Source organism: Dipodomys spectabilis, unplaced genomic scaffold (assembly GCF_019054845.1).
Source record: "Dipodomys spectabilis isolate Male_0828 unplaced genomic scaffold, ASM1905484v1 ptg000459l, whole genome shotgun sequence".
NCBI lineage: Eukaryota > Metazoa > Chordata > Mammalia > Rodentia > Heteromyidae > Dipodomys > Dipodomys spectabilis.
In genome coordinates, this window is record NW_024871136.1 from 1,256,945 (window position 1) to 1,277,973 (window position 21,029).

Below are 21,029 nucleotides of genomic sequence, written 5' to 3' on the forward strand. Positions count from 1 at the left end.
CACTGGGGATAAAACTCCCAACATGGACATTGGGGGATAAACTATATCTAACCTAAATCTAGGTGCAATGCCAATGTTTTTCCATTGATGTTTAGGTTCTATTAATTTATTTTATTGTTATTATAGAATTGATGTATGGAGGGATTATAATTAAATGAGTCAGGTAATGAATACATTTCTTTTTGCACAGTGTCTTCTGTTTCCTCACTCTCTTCCCAGTCCCTCACCTGTCCTTCTCTCTCCATGAGTGTTTCATGATAACTTTCTCAAGGACATATTTACTGAGGAGATTCAACTGTTATGCTTGAACTCAGGGCCTGGGTGCTATACCAAATGCAACTAAAAGTTCAGGCAATAATCTGTACTTTTCTAGGAAACAGTAAGAGGATTAAAACTAAAAGAATGAGTTCTTTTGCTAAAAGAAATGCAGAAAAACTAGAAGCAAAATAGCACTCTTGTGTAAGTTTATTCCTTCTGAGTTTTTAGAAGTCTACAATTTGTAAGAACAATTGATTAAAACCTCAAACTTAGTTGGGTTCAAAATTTGAAGGAGTCAAGACTAAAGAAAGACTCTCATATATTGCAAAATATGAAACAGGATTATAACTCAAGAATAAGGTAAAATTTCTTCATCACAAAGTGGGATGTGCCAGTTAGCAGTATTTTCCATTACTAGATCACAGCTACTTAGAGCTTCTTGATTTTATTGAAATTGTTTATGGGTGTGTTTCAGCATAACTTTTACAGTTGGCTTACAGTCATATTCTTCCTGCCTTGAGGAAACCAAGATAAGGCATGTCCCAAGGAAAGGTGAATACCTTGGGCCAAAAGAAATGTATATTAGTAGAGCTTCTCTCTCCCTCTCCTCCCTTCCTCTGTCTTTCCCTTTCTCTTTTCTCCCCCATATGTGTGTGTGTATAGAGAGCTCTCTACATATATACATATGCATACGTACATATGTATATATTTGCATCTAATCTACATATATATATATATATACATACGTATATATCGTATCTAATTTTTTAAATTTTTCTCCACATTTTATTAACATCAATAAGTTGTACAAGGTGGCTTCATCTTCACATGGATGCAAACACATCTATTGATCAGACTCATCCCTTCCATCAATCTCCTTCCTTTTCCCAGACATCCTTTCCAAACCAACCTAAGCAACCTTCCATTTTCACACTTGTATATAAAGTTTTTTTAAACCATATCCACTTAACTTCATCTTGTACATTTCCCCCACTATTATTCATATTTGTTTTAAGTTCCTCTCATTTTTGGGTGCATGTTAATTGTTCAAAGAAGTATTTCTCCATGATATTTCACATGTACATATAAATTACTTTCATCAGACTGACCTCCTTGCTTACTCTTGCTTTCCTCATCTCCCATATATGTACTTACAAAGAAAGCAGTCTCAAATATCAATCATGGATAATACATTTAGCTGCTCATATATGAACAGAGAAGTAAAATAGAGTATGGAGAATAGTGGTTCTTGAGTACTCAAAATATGGTATTTCTTCAAAAATTTACAAAACTTTGGGCTGGGAATGTGGCTCAGCGGTAGGATACTGGCCTAGCATGCATGAAGCCCTGGGTTTAATTCCTCATTACCACATAAACAGAAAAAGCCAGAAGTGGTACTGTGGCTCAAGTGGTAGAGTGCAAGCCTTGAGCAAAAGAAACTCAGGGACAGTGCCCAGGTCCCGTGTTCAAGCTTCATGACTGGCCAAAAAAATTTTTACAAAGCTTTAATAATATATACCACATTTTCTTGATATGCACCAATGGGCATTACTCTCAGAGAAGTTCAATGCATTTTAGATATTACATCATTTGAACAACTGGTTAAACAGTAATTGGTATCTTCCTATTTTGTATTAGAAAACGCAGGGGCCCTAGTAAGAGAAGAAGCATAGAAATTTTATATTCTGAAAATACTTACTGCCACTGTATTCTTCATAAGCACTTTACTAAAGCATGAAACCAATCCAGATACCCTTAGTAGATCAACGGATAAAGATGTGGTGTATATACCACAGCTATGCTTCCATCAGAAAGAATGACATTGCCCCATTTGTAAAGAAATGGAAAGACCTGAAAAAAATTGTATGAAGCAAAGCAAGGCAGGACCAAAGAAGGTTGCATGGTTTCCCTCATTTCTAACTACTAGAATATGTTTATGATATTCTTAGCAGAGGATCACAATAGCCCAATCGCTAAGTGCATAGGATCATATATAATGAAGTGCATCAAAATGAACTCCAAGAATTGGAAATAAGTTGGCGCTATTCCTCAGCTCTTCAAGCGCTCTACTGCTTGAGCCACAGTGCTGCTTCCAGTTTTCTAGTGGTTTATTGGAGATAAACGAGTCTCGCAGACTTTCCTGCTGGGGCTGGCTTTAAACCTCGATCCTCAGATCTCAGCCTCCTGAGTAGCTAGGATTACAGGCGTGAGACACCGGCGCCCCGCAAGAGGTTCTTATGTCTTGTATGCAGTTATTCTATTTTTTTCTTTCTGTTTTAATTTTCTGTACCCTTTTTCTTGTATATAAGCTTATCTGATATGTAGGACGAAAAGGGAATCAGAAACAGCAGTACAAAGGATAAACTAATGCAACAATGATACTCACTAGACACTATTTTGGAAATCTTTACAGACTCAGGGGGAGAAGAGTGGGGAGGGTTAAGCAGGAGAAAATGAGGGAGGGGGTAACTGTTTTAAAAATGGATTCATTGACTTCTTTTTTTTTTTTACTCATTGACCTCTTGTTGAAGAGGACAAACACATTCTATCTTCAAGTAGTGCTTGATGGACAAACTGAGAGTAAGTATAACCTCAGCCATGTGACCATGAACATTTTCAATTATTTTCTGCTTCCAGGAGGGAGAACAAAACCACATCTCATTTATTGCACCCAAGGCCCATGTTCCTGTTTTCCTCCTCTAACAAACTCTGAGTTCTTGGATAATTTGGGGAAACTATTGTTTGATTCATGCAGTACTTTTTCACTCAAATACAAGAGATGTCTGGTGACTTGTGTGACACAATTTTTTGTCTGAAACGTAATTCCTCTGTTCTAAATGAAGCTGTTTTTGAAAATAAAATGCTCGATAAAAAAGGAAAAAAATGTACTCATTATTTTATGTAACTGTAATTTCCCTGTTCATCAATTTACAATAAAAAATAAATGAATAGAAATTTAAAAAAAGGAATTACCTCTCCAGCACATACCAGATTTTCAATAAATGCCACTGAATTGAATTTATTGTAAAGCAATCTCAATTGTAAAATGCAGATTTTGTTATCTCCAACAGATTTGTACTCCAAATAATGACCTAATGTAATATTTTATGTGAATCAACTTAGATGGCAAGATATTGTAATAAAAAAAGTGGAATTTGAAGCCATGCTTCCTAGTTGTGGGTTAATTGCTAAACATTCGTGAACCATAGTTTCCTCAAACTGTGAAATACAGATAATTTGTTGCCTATTTTATAAAATGCTGGAAGGATCAGATAAAATTAAATGGGGCTGTGAGGTAAAGTGCTTTGTATTGTTAAATCATCTTTCAAACAATTATTTAATAAAGGGTACACAGTTTCTTGCTGCAATAATAATAGAAGGAATGGAAATAAATTGCTTAGTTTTAGGAAAGTCTCTTAATTGTGTCAGATAGATGGTTATGTATCTTATCTAGTATAATGTCTTAGTATAGTAAGTATTAAATAAACACTTGCTGGAAACTTTCCTCATCATTAAATAGTAATAATGCTGATTTGTTCCAACTTGTCTTGTTAATGAAAAGATATATTATGGACATTCTTTAAAAAGTCTCATCTTACAACATGAGCACTGAGGAAGTTATAATCAAGGATCAACTGGGAACTATGTATTAAAGAGAATAGAAAGAGAAACACTGGAAGAGTTCCTTTAACAAAGCATACTGAAATGCCTTGTAGTGAAATCAAATCAAAGCTGTCCTGACTTCCTTTTAGGGTATGGGAATGTATGTTATGCATGTGTAGATTTTGGCAGCATGTTGTAAAATATGATTATTTTACTCACAACCAATGAAATTTCAGGTAGGTGTTTTGGAGTATCATAATCCATATGGATTATGAAAAATAACATCTGTAGCAACTTAAATTATTCTGACATATTTTAGTATAATGCAAATTCGATGTCAAGAATTTATAAAGCTTCTCCCCTAGGAAGAGTGGAAATTTTATACTGAGTCATGTTTTCTTGTTGGTTTCCCTATGGTTTCTAGGAGTTAGCAGCCAAGTTAAACCCTGTAAAGACAAAAGCCTGTAGCTTGCATTTCTGTGTACTTCTCCTTCTGATATTATCATTCCATTGTATTTATACTCTCACTGACACATTTTTGGTATTCCTTGTTGTCTTATTCATGTCATTTCAAATTTTCTAGAATAAAATGAGAGTTATAAATACATCACTGTGTGTAGAAAATAATTTAAAGTTGATATATTTTTAAAATACATAACTTTTGGTAATACATTTGTTAACTTTTTCTCTTCACTTCTCTATCATTTCTCTATTCTGCCAACCTTTAGTATATCATTTATTCAAAAGAGAAAATACTTACGTTACATTTAAAAGACCTGTGGGAAAACTTACTGCTCATAAGCACTAGCACTTTGTAATTTATCTTAAGTCCTTTTCTTAAGACAGTACCTCACTATGTAACTCTGGCTAATCTTGAATATCATAGATAGCACAGACTGGCTGTGAACTTTTGATCTTCCTTCCTAAGCCTTCTGAGTGCTGGGTTTATAGGCATGCACATTATATCTGCCTGTTCTACCTTTCTTCCCTTAAATCCAGGTCTACAATCTGGTCCCAAAAATGACTTGATTCATGCATTCATACAGCACACATTTTATTGAGAAGTTACAAAGCAATGTCCTAAAGTATGGTCCCAAGCACCACTAGGAAAAAAAACATGTAAAAAAATTCTCTCCTGGGGCTGGGAAGTTGGCTCAGTGGTAGAGTGCTTGCCTCGCATGCATGAGGCCCTGGGTTCGATTCCTCAGCACCACATAAGCAGAAAAAAGCCGGAAGTGGCGCTGTGGCTCAAGTGGAAAAGCGCTAGCCTTCAGCTGAAGAGCTGAGGGACAGTGCCCAGGCCCAGAGTTCAGCCCACACGACCGGATCAAAAAAAAAAAAAAAAGAAAGAAAGAAATAGAGATTTTGGCCGGGCGCTGGTGGCTCACGCCTGTAATCCTAGCTACTCAGGAGGCTGAGATCTGAGGATCGCGGTTCAAAGCCAGCCCAGGCAGGAGAGACCGTGAGACTCCTATCTCCAATAAACCACCAGAAAACCAGAAGTGGCGCTGTAGCTCAAGTGGTAGAGCGCTCGCCTTGAGCTGAAGAGCTGAAGGACAGAGCCCAGGCCCAGAGTTCAAGCCCCACGACCGACAAAAATAAATAAATAAATAAATTCTCTCCTCCCTTCAGGCCTTTCTGACTTTTATAAGCTTTTAGAAGAGCTGAGACATAAATCTAAATGACTTTAAAGAATGTGATAATTAATAAGAGATCTAAATAGAGGTACATATCACATATTAAGAGAGTTCTGAGAAAAAAAACTTGGCTTCCATTGTATGAGAGAGGTTGTATGTAAAATCACTAAGCTATGGCAACTTAATAGGTGTGTAGTGGCCAAGAAAAGAAAAAAAATAATGTTGTTAAATTTTAAGTCTGATCAGGAGGGCCCTAGACATAGAGGATACAATATAAAGCTGGAATGGTCAGTTTGAAGGGCAGCTAAGTAGACATGTCATACAAGCAAATAAAATTGTAGATTGTAGAATTTATTTTTAGTGTCAAAAGAGAGGGTAAAAAGGAGACAATGATGGTGTCTTGAAAAATGGAAGGAAAGCCTAAAAAGAGAATTTAAAAGCAGAAGTACATTGCAGTGGGATGAGGGAAGATCAAGAATAGAATGGATAAACAGTGTAGGAGCAATAAGAGGCACAGTATGGGAAACTGAATTTGACAGCTAGAAAGTCAATAAAGGAAGCTTCAGGAACACAGTGAATATAGTTGGCAAAGTATTGAAGTGGTGAGGAGATGGAACCAGTGAGCATGTCTTTTTGCTCTGGAAATTTTTCCAGTAAAGGAAACAAAGATGATGATTTCATGTTCATAGAATATGCTTGTGAAGACAAAAATTTGAGTCTTAATTTCTGACTCAAAAGAAACAGAAATTTTCTGAAAATGTACAGATATTCTTCTGGGAAATGGGCCTGAAAGAGTCCATAAAGTGTACTCAGATTGTGGTTCCTGAACCAGTAGCATTAATATAATCAGGAAATCTGGAAATGCAAATTAATTGGGCCCAGTAATCTCCACTTAAACAGATCTTTCAAATACTTCTGGTGCACCTTTAAGTCTGAAATCTACTGCCTATTTGTAGCAGAAAGCAAGACCACCTTCAAAGAGGGACATAATAGCAGTGGCATTTCAGATTGGAACGATAAGGATTACAAATTAAGTGTTACAGAAGCATGTCAATTAGAATTAATTAAAAAAAGGATTGTCTAGCAATAGAGACTAAAAGAGTCTAGTTTGGGTTCTGTCTTTTTTTTGTCAGTCATGGGGCTTGAATTTAGAGACTGGATGCTGTCTCTGGGCTTTTTTGCTCAAGCCCAAAGCTCTGACCACTTTCAACCACAGCACCACTTCCAATTTTTCTGGTTGTTAACTGGAAATAAGTGTCTTATGGACTTTCCTGCCTGGGCTGGCTTGGAAATGAGATCTTCAGCTGTCAGCCTCCTGAGTAGCTAGGATTACAGGCATGAGCCACTGATGCCAGGCTGAGGTCTTTCATCATCACAAAGTAATGGGGCAGAGAAAGTAGATGGCTACCAGGCACAAGTGCCTCATATCTGTAATCCAAGCTACTCAGGAGATTGCGATCTGACTAAAGTGGCTCAAAGCCAAGCCAAACAAGAAAGTTTATGAGATTCTTATCTCCAATTAATTACCAAAACACTTGAAGTGGAGCTATGGCTCAAGTGTTAGAGCAAAAAACAAAATAAACTTAGAGGCAGCTCCCACACCTTGAGTTCAAGCCCCAGGACTAGCATATACAAAAAAAAGAAAGTGGATGTCTGTCTATAAAAAATGAAATCAGCAAGGTGGAGACGGTATAAGAGAAAGCAACAAAAAAATCATGAGTTTCTAGCAAGAGGATTGTTGAATTGGCTGACAATGGAAATCAGCACAGTTTGGAAGTAAGGGCTGGGTAGCATGATGAGTGCAAACCTAAGTAGAATTCAGAGAGTAGAAGAGGAATTAATAATGATAAAACAATAAGATAAAGAGACATTAAATAGTCTCAAATGATGATATAAGTTGGAGAGTAGCCAAAACCTCTGTTCACTGAAGATGAAGAAATGATGACAACCATGAAGACAGAGTGTGAGAAAGACTACAGATAATGGTGGTGGCATTCTCATGGGTGAATCCAGAGCAGGGCTCAGAGGGAAGAGGAGAGAAGATTGGAAGCTCCTTGATGGAACTGTTCAAGGATGTGAAGAATGACCAGAAGGTCAGTAGACAGAAGCAATTTGAATCAAAGTGTGATATGTATGATGTATGTGTGTGTATGTGTGTGTGTGTACATTGCAGGGTTTTAAGGAGAGATATTTGAGAGATGGTTGATCAGTACACATAAGAACATTTGACAATTTAACAATATATAAAATTGTCTTGAGAAAATAGTGAACAATGGAAACCAGAAAGCCAAAAAATTATTTGAACTCTTTTTATAAATAAAGATATTGAACCTTCCATCTCACCCTAATGAGGATGGCTGTTATCAAGCAAACAGCAAATGTTGGTAAAGTACATTCTATGTATCTATAAGAACAGAATAATGAAACCTATTAAAATTATAAAAACAAATAGGTTCAGTAATAGTGTTTCATAGCAAAAATAATGCAAACACTGGACATTTATTTAGGCAGTAAAAATATGAAAGTTTATTGGCATGGTAGAAGAGAAGAAAACAATGATTTTTAAAAAGTGAAAGTTGGTGTTGATGGCTCAGGCCAGTAATTCTAGCAACTCAGGAGCTCAGATCTGAGGAGCATGAGTCAAAGACAGCCCAGGCAGGAAAGACCAAGAGACTCTGACCTCCAAGAGATAAGAGATTACCACCAGAAAACCAGAAGTAGAGTCGTGGCTCAAAGTGGTAGAGCATTAGCCTTAAGCAAAAGAGCTCAGGGAAAGTGCCTATGCACTGAGTTCAAGCTCCAAGACAAAAATATATAAATAAATAAGTGATTGTCCATGGAACAGAACAATCACCAATAATAGAGATATATTATGAATCAAGAAATAGCATGAAAACAAAGGAGGAGGCTGCAATGCTTGATAAGAAATGTACTCATTATCTTGCCCATCTAATTGTAACCCCTCTGTACAGTATTTTCACAATAAAAAATAAATAAAAATTTTTAAAAAAGAAATAGCATGATTACAGGCATATTATTTAAGTATAGAGAGGTAAATATTTCAAGACAAACTAGGACTAGAAGATGGGGATAAGCTCTGGGGGTTGAACAGGGTTGGGATGAAGTACTATTTGACCTTTTCATAATAGGTAGCTTTATTATTTTGCTAGGAAAAATGAGCACTAAAAAGGATAGGCAGCATTTTTTTAAAATGTAAAACAAATAAATATGAATTTGACACAAATCAAAACTTCAAAAGGGACACTATAGCAGAAGTTGCAAGGAATTAGTAAAAGACAGACAAGGTATTATTGGAAAAATATGTACTAAAAAATATAGAAAATAAAATTGTAAAAAGAATAATGGAAAAGAGACTGTTGCACAAAAGATACCTAGTTTCAATAGTAGTGATGAAGAAGTCAATAGGTAGAGGCAAAAAACTGAGCCTAATGTAAACCACTGAAGGGTGCTGATTTTATTTAACTAAGCAGCCACAAAATTTCAGAAGTGAATGACTTCTGTAAAATACTACACTAGCTTCCTGAAGACTCCCCAGAAAAAGCACTTAACACTGAGATCTGTATTCTCTAATAACAAAAACTGAATTTTCAAATGTTGTAAATAAATAAGCCATACATCTGAAATGGAGTGTTTTTCCATTAGTAATAGCACTATCCAAATAAGCAAATCTCTTCCCTTGCCAACTTCCTATGACCTAAAATGTTTCCTAGGTTCCTCAAGGCAAATGGAAGAGAATTTTACACCCAATACATGACAATTATTTCAGTCTTTTTTATAAACATCAACTGGATGGCAACATCTAAAATATGTTCAGCTGAGCTTTGCCCTGTAGCTCACTTGTGAAATTATCTCTTCCTTGCTAATGGAAGAATGATGACATCATGTTGTTCTTAATTTCCCTGGAGAATACATGGCTGGAGATATTTTTTAATTGAAACCAAAATGATTCTGCTAGGGAGAAGCATGGAAAACAAAAATACCTAAGTTTTATTTTTTTTTTAAATTATAAAGCCATGTTTTTAAAACCTGGTTTTGAAAAGTATTTCAGCATATTTTCCTCGGAAGAAAACATTTTAAAGGTGATTTAGTTTCATCTAAAAATAGCATGTTGCTCAGTAGCAGAACACAGTGTCTAGCATGTACAAGACCCTGAGTTCCATCTCAAGCATCATGAAAATCAGTGGAACAATGTAATTTCTTTTATCAGTACTTTGAAACATCTGAGAGCCTTAAGCTGGAGAAGAAAGGTCAAGAATCAAACATTCATTTGAACATTGTGGTTGACACTAAGCTAGATGCTCTTTTTATTTTACATCATTTAATACTCTTCTTGTAGGGTATGGTGTACTTATGATTCTTTCCTTGTTATAGTTGAAGAAATTGAAGTTCAATATAGTTAACTATTGAAGGTAATGGAGTTCAACAGTATTAGGGTTTTTGTTGTTGTAGTTTGTTTCGTGCTTGTCCGGGGATTTGAACTCAGGGTTTGGGCACTATCCCTTAGCTTCTTTTTACTCAAGGCTAGTGCTCTACCACATGAGCCACAGTGCCTAACTCCTGACTTTTTCTGAGTAGTTTGTTGGAGATAAGAGTCTCACAGGCTTTTCTGCCCAGGCTAGCTGCTGAACTGTGATCCTCGAATCTTAGCCTCCTGAGTAGCTATGATTACAGATGTGAGCCACTGACTTGGAATTAGGCTTTATCACTTCAGGTAACTGAAGTGAAAACTTGTATCATTTTCACTTTACCTTACTACCATCAGATTACAACTTTAAACACAAAATTTTAAAAATGGACCAGACCTTAGTTTTAAAAGAGCCTAACTTACACAAGAAAGGAGAATGAGTACAGTCAAAATACTTTAGATACATATGTAAAAATTTAACAATGAAATTTTTTGACATTGGTTTGGGAAGCGGAGGGTGGGGGGTCAGGGATAGTGATGGAGAAAGGGAGTCTGATCAAGATACATTATGCATATATGGGCATGTCAAAGTAAAACTCCTTGTACAATTAATTAGTACTAGTACCATTACATATATAAGTATGCATGCAGGCAAAATAGGTCTTTCTGCACTGCCCTTTAAAGAGATTCTTCCATCCAGCTGTTACAAGAACAGGAAACATTTGAAATCAACAAGAAGCCTAGGTTAGAGAACTTTCCCTTTCCACTCCTTTGTCCGTGTGTCCTTTGTCCATCAACATTACCCTCATCAAATACTAAAAGCAGAAAATTGTTTCTAAACAGAAATTCTCCAGCCTAAATGCTTACTAAAGCTAATCAAAGCTACTGGAAATTTTAAACTTAGTGTGAACAACAAAACAGAAGGTGCCCATTTTCTAAGTAAATAATAATTTTGTCTAGATGTACTGAGCTTGTCAAACGATATCATAACATTATTGTTGATGCTGGACAAAATTCTTAATCCTGTTATATTGTTCACATCTCTGATCATTGTCCATCATACTATTGCTAAAGTTTATATTCTAGTCTACACTTCTTCAGGTTGTAGTCCTTATAGTTTATGTAAGACTTACCATGTATTTTTTTAGTCTTTACAACAACCCTGTTAGGTAGGTATTACTACCCAAATTTTATGAATGAAAACGTTGCAGACACACTTAGTATTATTAAAATCAATAGCTTAAAAGGAATAAAGCAAAAATGAAACCCAGAGCTTATTCTGAAGTTAAGCTTTCTATTATGTCACCAATGCCTCTCTTCTGTGATATTCTTCTTAATTTGTGTATAAATGTGGCTCTACCAGGTACTGTAGTATCCATGTAAACTATTGCAGGTAACTTATGATTAATCATTCTTATTTTACCTGGCACAAAGCTGTTCCAGTTAACCTTCTAAAGTGTACCTATGTGCATTTTCCCACTCAGTAGCCTACTAATGACAGCCTAAAACATTTTAATTAATCACTTAAACATTTCAAGCATTATGACCTAATCTTAATGAATCATGCTAAAACTGTATCTTAATATTTCTCTATCATCTTCCTTTCCATACAAATCAAACCACTCAATGTGTACTTTTCAAAATCTATTATTTTGTTCATATAATTTCTTCTCCCTTGGATATTATCTTCATGAAATGGAAATGAATGGAAACTCTGCCCATTTTTCAGAGTACAGGTCATTTCCCACCTCCAGGACAAATCTTTTGTTTCCCAGATGAAATTACGTTTCTCTTTGGTTTCCAATGCATGTTGTTCATTCCTCTTTTGTGACAGACAACAAGATAACATTTTGTGTTGTTATTTTATTTTATATAGTTGTCACACTTTCTTCAGTACAGGAGAAATTAAGGCAAAGCAAAACTAAGGATTTGATTGAGATGCATGAAATTGTTCATAACATTTACAACAATTTCAAGTGATTTAATGTAATGAAATGGTTCTTCATAATCATCATTAATCCATTTATGTAAGAAATTCAACACCCTCTGGGCTGAATTTTAAAGCTATTTCAGAGCCAAGTATTTCCATTGTAGAGTATCAAAGGAAAAACAACTTCAAACTTTTTGTTATATTGAAAAAGCAAAATTTGAAGAATTATGTTTGAAAAAGAATGGGTTTTTAAGTCATTTATACTACCTTTTGGCCAATATAACCAAAATGTATATTTCAAATTTTTAGTCCGTATAATCTCATATATACCTAATACACAATAATCCAAATTCTTATACTGGCAAATCTCTTTCCTAACTTTTTCTTATTATTTTATTTTGCCTTCTAGAGTTGCTTATGTAAGAGGTTAATTTTAGATCATGAAAAACGCAAATGATGTCTAATTTTCCATTATTCTTGTAGAACAATAATTGCTAGTTTTACCAAAAAAGTCTTTTTTTCTGTTAACACTTGTACAACAGATGTTTATAAAGTTCCAAAGTCTTCATAAGACTGAGTAACTGAAGATTGTATCTGATTTCTCCTTGGCAACTAAGTTTTAGTTTCTATTTTGTTGTAGTATACAATAAAATATAAACACATTCTGACTTGAGTTAGTCTATTCTTAAAGAAGACATATAGGAAATAATTACTACCATGTGAAATATGACCATTAAAATTACCTCAGCATCATTTCTAACTCATTGTTCATTTCAATATAATACTTTATGAAATTAACATTATACAACTGTCAGGCTTATTTTAGAACTGAGAATCAGTTAGAAATTAGGCATTCATTAATCAAGTCATCATTTCTTAGATTTATAATATTAATGAATTGGAATTGTTCTGTCATTTGAAAAAGTGGAATAATTTTGAATTTTATAACAAAATACAGATACCATTGTTACAAATTCTCAGTGTTTTGGTGCAAAGTTAATGTGAGTGGAATACGTGAATGGTGGTGTGGGAAGTGTTCAATAAGGTGTTCTGAATCATGTGATCAGTCTTACCTGCTCATGGATCTGGTTTGCTCCACTATGACACAGTTCACTTCCAATGGCTGTTGAAATTGAATCACTTCCTGTAATGCTTTGGATTTGCTGACCACAGTGAGATTGTTGACAGTGGGGAGAGTGGATGATCTGAGGCTGCTGGACAATGTGATGATGGCATTGAACTTGAGGATAGCATTCCTAAAACACATACATGTGTCAAAAATAGCCACTGAGAATAAAAACTAATCAAGGAAAAACACACAAAAAACATTTCAAAATGTTAAGGTGTTCTTTCCCACAATAATTCAGACTTCAGAATGTCAAGTTTTAATCAATATATTTTTATTATTTTTTAATTATCCCATTGGGATAATTTTTATCAGGTAGTTGTGACCAATCACTACTAATCTAGCTAGGACAGAGAATTAAATGCTCTGATTAAATTACTATTCCAGTTATACTTAACACTAATGCTAAAAGTATCCAGAATATTAACATTAATTAATGTTTCTATAATGATTCAACAGGCATTTCAATGGCTAATCATGTAACAATACTATAATAGTGAAGCTGTAGACATAAAATGAGAAAATAATATACTGCAGTGATTTTCAATGTCAGGAAGCATATTAACATAGCAATGGGGGGATTTTATGCTTATGAAAATTAAGCACAGATTTTAAGAAAAAGTCTAAAATGACTGACTGGTGCTTCGGATTCTGAAAACATGGATCTGACCATTTCTACCACTTATTCTTACACTATACCCCTGTGAAAACACACACACACACACACACACACACACACACACACACACACACACACACACACACACACACACACACACACACACACCAGTTTCCTCATTTGCAATTAGATACTGTGTGGATATCATTGGGTTGCAGAAAAAAATAAATGAACAAATGTCTGTAAATTATACAATATAAAATAGGTGAGAAATAATTCTATTATTATTACTACTACTATTATCAGCATTATCAACTTAATCTTCTCGTATCTCATTAATTTTTGAAAACAGGAAAAAAAACTCTTCAGGTCTAGCAAAGCAAAATGATTTCCCTATGACAGAGGCAATTAATTATGAAATTGGGACCTGAGCTCATTATTTCTACCTCAAAGTTCTTTTGAAATTTGAGATTTCATACTCCCTTTGTAAAAGTCTGGAATTTGTTGTCATTTGAACTAAATGATATCTTCTTTATCATATGTAATAGTTTTATTCTGACAAGCATAGAGCACAAACTAAAGAAACATACCTGGTTATTTCAATTCTCAGGGCTACAAATGCACTTGAATTTCTATAGTATGTTGCATTATTCTGCTTTGATAAGGGACATCTAGAAACCTGCTTTCATAGAATAAATACTCTATTTTGAGTTATCATGCTGCATTCATGCACATAAAGTTAACTTTGAAAGTATAGATACAATGCTTTATTTCCTTTTGATTAGGGAATGTTGACCTATATTAAATAGTAAAATATTTCTATTTTAAATTTTTAAGCCATGTCAGAAACAAAGTGCAAAAGAATGAATACCATATACTCTCCCTAGTATAACTTGTATAATAACATGCATTTATAATTTATTCATTCATTTACAATTATTGGATAACTGTTTTCATATGGATGAATTAATAAACTTCAAAGAGTGGCAACTTTTGTGGAGAGAAACTAGAGACAAGAAGCCTCAGATAAAGAAGCTTGTATACCTTTTTATATTCTTTTTGCTTTCTTTTTTTTTCTTTTTGGTCATGGGACCTGAACTCTGGGCCTGGGTGCTCTCCCTCAGCTCTTCATCACAAAGCTAGTGCACTACCATTTGAACCACAGCTCCACTTCTGGATTTTTCTGCTTATGTGGTGCTGAGGAATCTAACCCAGGGCCACATGCATGCAAGGCAAGTACTGTACCACTGAGCCAACTTTCCAGCCCCTTTTTGCTTTCTTATGCTCTTTTCATACCCTGACAATTTTTTACTATACTTGAAAATTACTTTTAATTTATACAAAATGTTTTTAAAAATAGAGAAAGATCTAAATAGCCATACTGTACAAACAGAAGTTGGCTTGGTAGACACATAAAAGTAAGGTAATCACTATTTATAATTATTTCTTCAAGATTTTTTAAAATATGACACACTTTCTAATATGTCTCCAGTGTTAGTAAATAGATGATATCAACATTTTTTATAAATTTTGGGAGAAAAGGCACTGTTTTTGTTTTTGATTTTTGTTTTGGTCTGTTGTGGGGCTTTAACTCTGGGCCTGAGTGGTGTCCCTGAGCTCTTCAGTTTAAGGCTAGAGCTCTACCACTTGAGCCACAGCACCACTTCTGATTTCTGGTGGTTAATTGGAGATAAGAGTCTCATGGATTTTCCTCCCTGGGCTGGCTTTGAACTACGATCCTCAGATCTCAGCCTTCTGAGTAGCTAGGATTACAGGCATGAGCCACTGGTGCCCGGCTATGCACTGTCCTTTTATGTTAAAAAAAATCTTTATTTAAGGGTTGGAGGTATGGCTCAGTTGGTAGAGCACGAGGCAATGAGTGAATACATAAGGTACTGAGGTCAAGTCTCAGTCTTGGACATAAAACAAAAGAAAAAAACTGGTCTTATGTATAAAGCTTGACCTCTTCTGCTTGTCCCAAACATATACTAGTTATTGCAAATAAGGGAAACCATAGGACCTATGTTTCTTTGGGCCTGGCTTACTTCACTTAATATAATTTTTTCCAAGTCTTCATTTCCTAACAAATGTCATTTTTTCTGATCTAAGTATAGAATTCCAGTGTGTGTGTGTGTGTGTGTGTGTGTGTGTGTGTGTGTGTGTGTGTGTGTACACACACACCACATTTTCTTGATCCATTCATCTACTGAGGGACATCTGGGTTGGTTCCATATCTTACTTATGGTAAATAATGCTGCGATGAACATGGTTGTGCTGGTAGCTTTAGTAAAGCCTTGTTTGTGATGGTTTGGATAAATGTCCAAAAGTGCGATTGCTGGGTCATAGGGGAGTTCTATGTGTAGTCTTTTGAGGAGCCTCTATACTGCTTTCCAAAGTGGTTGAACAAGTTCACACTCCCATGCACATATGACTATATGAGATATGTTAAGGGAAATGAACCGCAAGATAGGAACACAAGTGGTTTTTTTCTTGCTTGCTATTGTTTTTAAGGTATTTATAATGCACTATGTGATTTTATTTGTTTCTTTTGTATGTTCTTCCCCCATGGTAAAACCCGTTTCCATTGTATTTGATTCCAGTGCCCTGCATCATGTATATACATTTTTCTAATTTGGGGAGGGGAAGGGAAAGAACAAAATGTTTAAATAAGGATACAGGTTGACCCATTGTAACAATGAGATGTACAAGACACTATGTTGAAAACGAACTTTACAAATTGCGGGGGGGGGGGGGGGGGGGGGAGGTGTTGAGGAAGTGGAGAGAGAAGGGATAGAAGGGGAAAACAAAGGAAAAGGTAACAATGCTGATTGGAAATGTACTTATTACCTTACTCATGTAACTGTAACCCCTCCGTACAGTATTTTTACAATAAAAACATATTTTAAAAAAGAAAAAATCTTCAAGTAATAATTTAGAATAAAATCCCATTGACAGTCTAAGAGACCAGGCTGTCACTCAGTGCCTACTGGCAACTCTAATGAAACAGAATCTCTCCTGAAGGAAAAAAAAATGTACCTCTGACACTTAGGACATATCAACAAAAGGCAATATTTAAGAAAACAAAACTCCTTTTTTATCTGTTTTTCTAGGAAGTCAGTTGGTTTGGTTGTTGTATGTTTAATTCTGGGGATTGACTTCAGGGCATGATCTGTACCCCCAGCTTTTTTGCTTTTTTTGTTTTTCAGGTAGGGTACCATGCTAATATTGCCCTTCCTGACATCCTCTTACTTCTATTTCTCATATACCTGGATTGCATGCACATGCCATAATACCTGGATGTTTTTGAGATAAGATCTCACTAAATTTTGCCTAAGCTGACCTTGAACCTCAAACCTCCTGTTTCCATATCCAAGTATCAGCGTTATACATGTGCTCCTTTCAGCTGAAATCTTAGCAGATCTTCAGTTTTTTCGTTGCTTGTATGTGTGTGTGTGTGTGTGTGTGTGTGTGTGTGTGTGTGTGTGGTGTGGTGTGCTTGGGAGCCCTGGACCTTACACATAGTAGACAAGTGCTCTGCCACTGAACTATACCCACACACCCAGTTTTCAATTCTCATGCCCGACTACCATAGTACCTACTCTAAAGAAAAATATTCACAAGTTAATCATATATTTGAGGCATCATAAATAAGTATTCAAGGTAAAAAAATATCAAATGGTTATTACTTATCATGGATTTTTGCTCTTTGATGGAGAAAAAGAATGCCACAGCTAGGAGCTGATGGTTCATGCCTGTAAAATTTGCTACTCAGAAGGCTGAGGTCTGATGATAGCGGTTCAAAACGAGCCAGGACAGGAAAGTCTGTGTGACTCTTATCTCCAATTAGCCACCAGAAAACCAAAAGTGGCGCTGTGGCTTAAATTGGTAGAGCACTAGCCTTGAACAAACTGCTCAAGGACAGCACCCGACTACAACTGACTAAAATAAAAAAAGAATTAGAGTATAAATTATATGGATTGATTATTTTGCAACTGTCTCTACCTCATCACCCTTCCATTACAATGGCCTCTTTTTTTCTTGGACAGGTCTCATCTCCTAAGAGCTAGTCTGATCTGATTTTTGTCACAAGTAACAGTAAATCCTCTGGCTTATTCTAGGGTATCTTTCTTAAGAAAAGTGTTTTTTCAACCAAAGTAGTTTACTTCCTTTCGTTAATCTTGTGAGAATTGTTTTTCTGAAAAGCTCTTGCTTTGGCCAGGTAGCTTGGCCTTTGTTAATTACATTTTAGTTACATCCTTTTCCTGGTGCACTGTAAGGCATCCTGTTAGATGCTCCTTGGATTTTAGTTACATCCTGTTAATTAAGCCACATCCTTCTGCAGATTATGAACCTGTTCTCAGCCAAAGCCATCAGAATGGTAGAGCCTGCTGGGTTAGGGATAAAAAGAGAGCCCCATGCCTGCCATGTGTGCTTGCTTGCCAGATATTTGGCTGAGGGAGTATCCTTCAACAGAAGTAAACTTTGGTTTGCTGAGTTCCTTTAAGTTGGTGTCCTTATTCTCATGCGACACCCGGGCATCCCAAGCCATTTCTGACACTTCCATTCCTGAGGAAATTATGTAGAGCAGAGTTTATAGCTACTTCCATCTTCATGGTTCCTTTTACTCTGAAAGAGTTTTCAAAGCAGTTCTACACCTCCTAAGTCTTTTTAATTCAGAAATAAGAAAAGGCAGACCAAATCAAACCAATATTGAAGTTAAGAGTAAGCAGAACTCTAATTGTTGCAGCTGCATAGGTGATAATATAATGCACAGGAGAATCAATGTTTCATTTTAGAACCCATCAATTAGAGCAGCTGTCTATTCTGTTGAAAACAAGAAGCTGGGAGAATCATCAAATACCCTTTCTATTTAATATGTGCAAAGCTTACTATTAGGACAGCCAAGTTGGAAAAAATGACAGCGGTTATAATTTGGTATCTTTAGTGAAATGAACTTTGGAAAATAAGTTATATTTGGTGAAATTTTTTGAATTGTATTATAATGTCCAGAAGTAGGCTGCTACTCTTATGCAACATGAATGTTTTAATACATACCAAATCAAACCCTTCAGTCTGTATTTAACTTTCCAAACAACCCAAAATTTGAACACTTTAATGTTTGTGATTCTTAGAGTTTACCAAATTTTATTTCTGCTAGGCAGAAAGAAGCAATAATGTGTTTATTCGTAAGAATCTGGTAACAATTAGCCATATGTATGTATAAAAATAAAATTCAGCCTGGCACTGGTGGCTCACACCTGTAATCCTAGCTACTCAGGAGGCTTACATCTGAGGATCAAGGTTCAAAGCCAGCCCAGGCAGGAAAGTCCGTAAGACTCTTATCTCCAATAAACCACCAGAAAACTGGAAGTGGCGTTGTGGCTCAGGTGGTAGAGGGCTAGCCTTGAGCTGAAGAGCTGAGGGACAGCACCTAAGCCCAGAGGTCTAGCCCCATTACTGACAAAAATAAAATAAAATAAAATAAAAATAAAACAAAATTCAAGTTGGGTGCTAGTGACTCATGCCTGAAATCTTAGCTATTCAGGAGGCTGAGTTCTGAGGATGTTGGTTTGAGGCCAACCAGGGCAGGAAAGTACATGAGACCCTTATCTCCAATTAACTTACAAAAAGCTGGAAGCAGAGGTGAGGCTCAAGTGGTAGCATGCTAGCCTTGAGCAAAAAATGCATAGGGACAGAGCTCAGGCCCTGAGTTCAAGCCCCAGAACTGGTACAATAAGCAATGAATGAATAAATAAATACATAAATAAATTAGTTCTTATGCCAAGAAGTAACCTTAAATCAGTTGTTTATTTAATTTGTATATGAGAAAATGACTTTACTATCCAAACTGATTGGCATTATGTAATTGTAATCATGTGTTAAATTATCTTCTCAAAAATAACATTGAGATTAGAACCTCCAGTAATTCAGAAAGATGTAATAAATTTAAAAAATGAAGTCACTAGGAAAAGCACTAATTCCATATGACTGATGTCAGTGGCTCATGCTTGTAATCCTAGCAACTCTGGAGGCTGAGATCTGAGGATTGCAGTTCTGAACCAGCCTGGACAAGAAAGTTTGCAGACAATGATCTCCAGTTAATTACAAAAAGGAGGGGGAGGGGGAGGAGGAAAGGAAGGAGAGGAGGAGGAGCCGCAAGGGGAGGAGGAGGAGGAAGGGGAGGAGGAGGAGGAGGCAGCATAGTGGCCAGAAATGGAGCTGTGGCTCAAGTGGTAGAGCATTGGCCCTGAGCAAAAAAGCAGCTCAGGGATAGGATAGCACCCAGGCCCTGAGTTTAAGCTCCAGGACCATCAAAATGAGGGAGGCAGTTGGATATACACAGAAGGATGGCAATGTGAAGACCCATATGAGGGATGTTTTGTGAAAACAAGGGAATAGCCAAGGAAGCCTGAGGCTAGCAGAAGCTAGGAGACAAGTATAGAATGTATTTCCCCGCTGGGGGATTCAGAAGGATTGTGATCCTAATACACCGTGATTTCAGATTTCTAGCTTCCAAAACTGAGATGATGAATTTGTGTTGTTTTAAACCATCCACTTTAGAACTGGGGATGTATCTGCTGGGTTCCATCTCCAGCACTACACACACACACACACACACACACACACACACACACACACACACACACACGCATGCACAAAAAAAGAAAGAAAGATCCAGTTTATGAGAAAATATGATGCATTGCTTTAGCTCAAAAATGTTCAAGAGCCAGGATCCAATGGGTCACACTCGTAATCTTAGTTTCTTAAGAGATTAAGATCTGAGGATTGAGATTCAGTGCTAGCCTGGTCAGGAAAGTGTGTAAGACTCTTATTGCCAATCAACTACCAAAAAGTAGGAAGTTGTAGAACAGCAGCCTTGAGAACAAAAAAGCTCAAGGACAGTACTCAGGCCCTGAGTTCAAGCCCAGGACTGGCATAAAAAATGTTCAAGAGACAATCTAAGCTTCAGCTAGATGCACATATTTGTATCCAGGGAGAAGAGCAATATACAGTAAAAATTACATAAAGAACATTCAATGACCATGGTCCTGATGCAGTTTTTGTACTATATGCTTCATCTCTCAATTAAGGTTAATGACATTTTTAAAACGTGATTCAAAAATTTCATCTTCTTGGGATGGGAACATGGTTTAGTAGTAGAGTGCTTGCCTAGCATGCACTAAGCCCTGGGTTTAATTCCTCAGTATCACATACTCAGAAAAAGCTGCAAGTGGCGCTGTGGCTCAAGTGGCAGAGTGCTAGCCTTGAGCAAAAGAAGCTCAAGGACAGTGCCTAGGACCTGAGTTCAAGCCCAGGACTGGCTAAAACAAACAACAAAAATTTAGTCTTCTTTATCTTTTATAGTACAACATTTTACTTATCTGTGTGTGTGTGTATACTTATCTGTATATGTACATATAGACATATAT

General features: G+C 36.1%; 1 protein-coding gene across 1 annotated transcript in view; it reads right to left on the reverse strand.

Moving 5' to 3' along the window:
* Pof1b (POF1B actin binding protein) overlaps window positions 1–21,029 on the reverse strand; it is a 76,408-nt gene that overhangs the window by 26,541 nt on the left and 28,838 nt on the right. Inside the window, exon 5 of the mRNA XM_042668589.1 lies at window positions 12,928–13,110. Within this exon, the coding sequence (XP_042524523.1) occupies window positions 12,928–13,110 (183 nt within the window). The remainder of the gene's footprint in view (window positions 1–12,927; window positions 13,111–21,029) is intronic.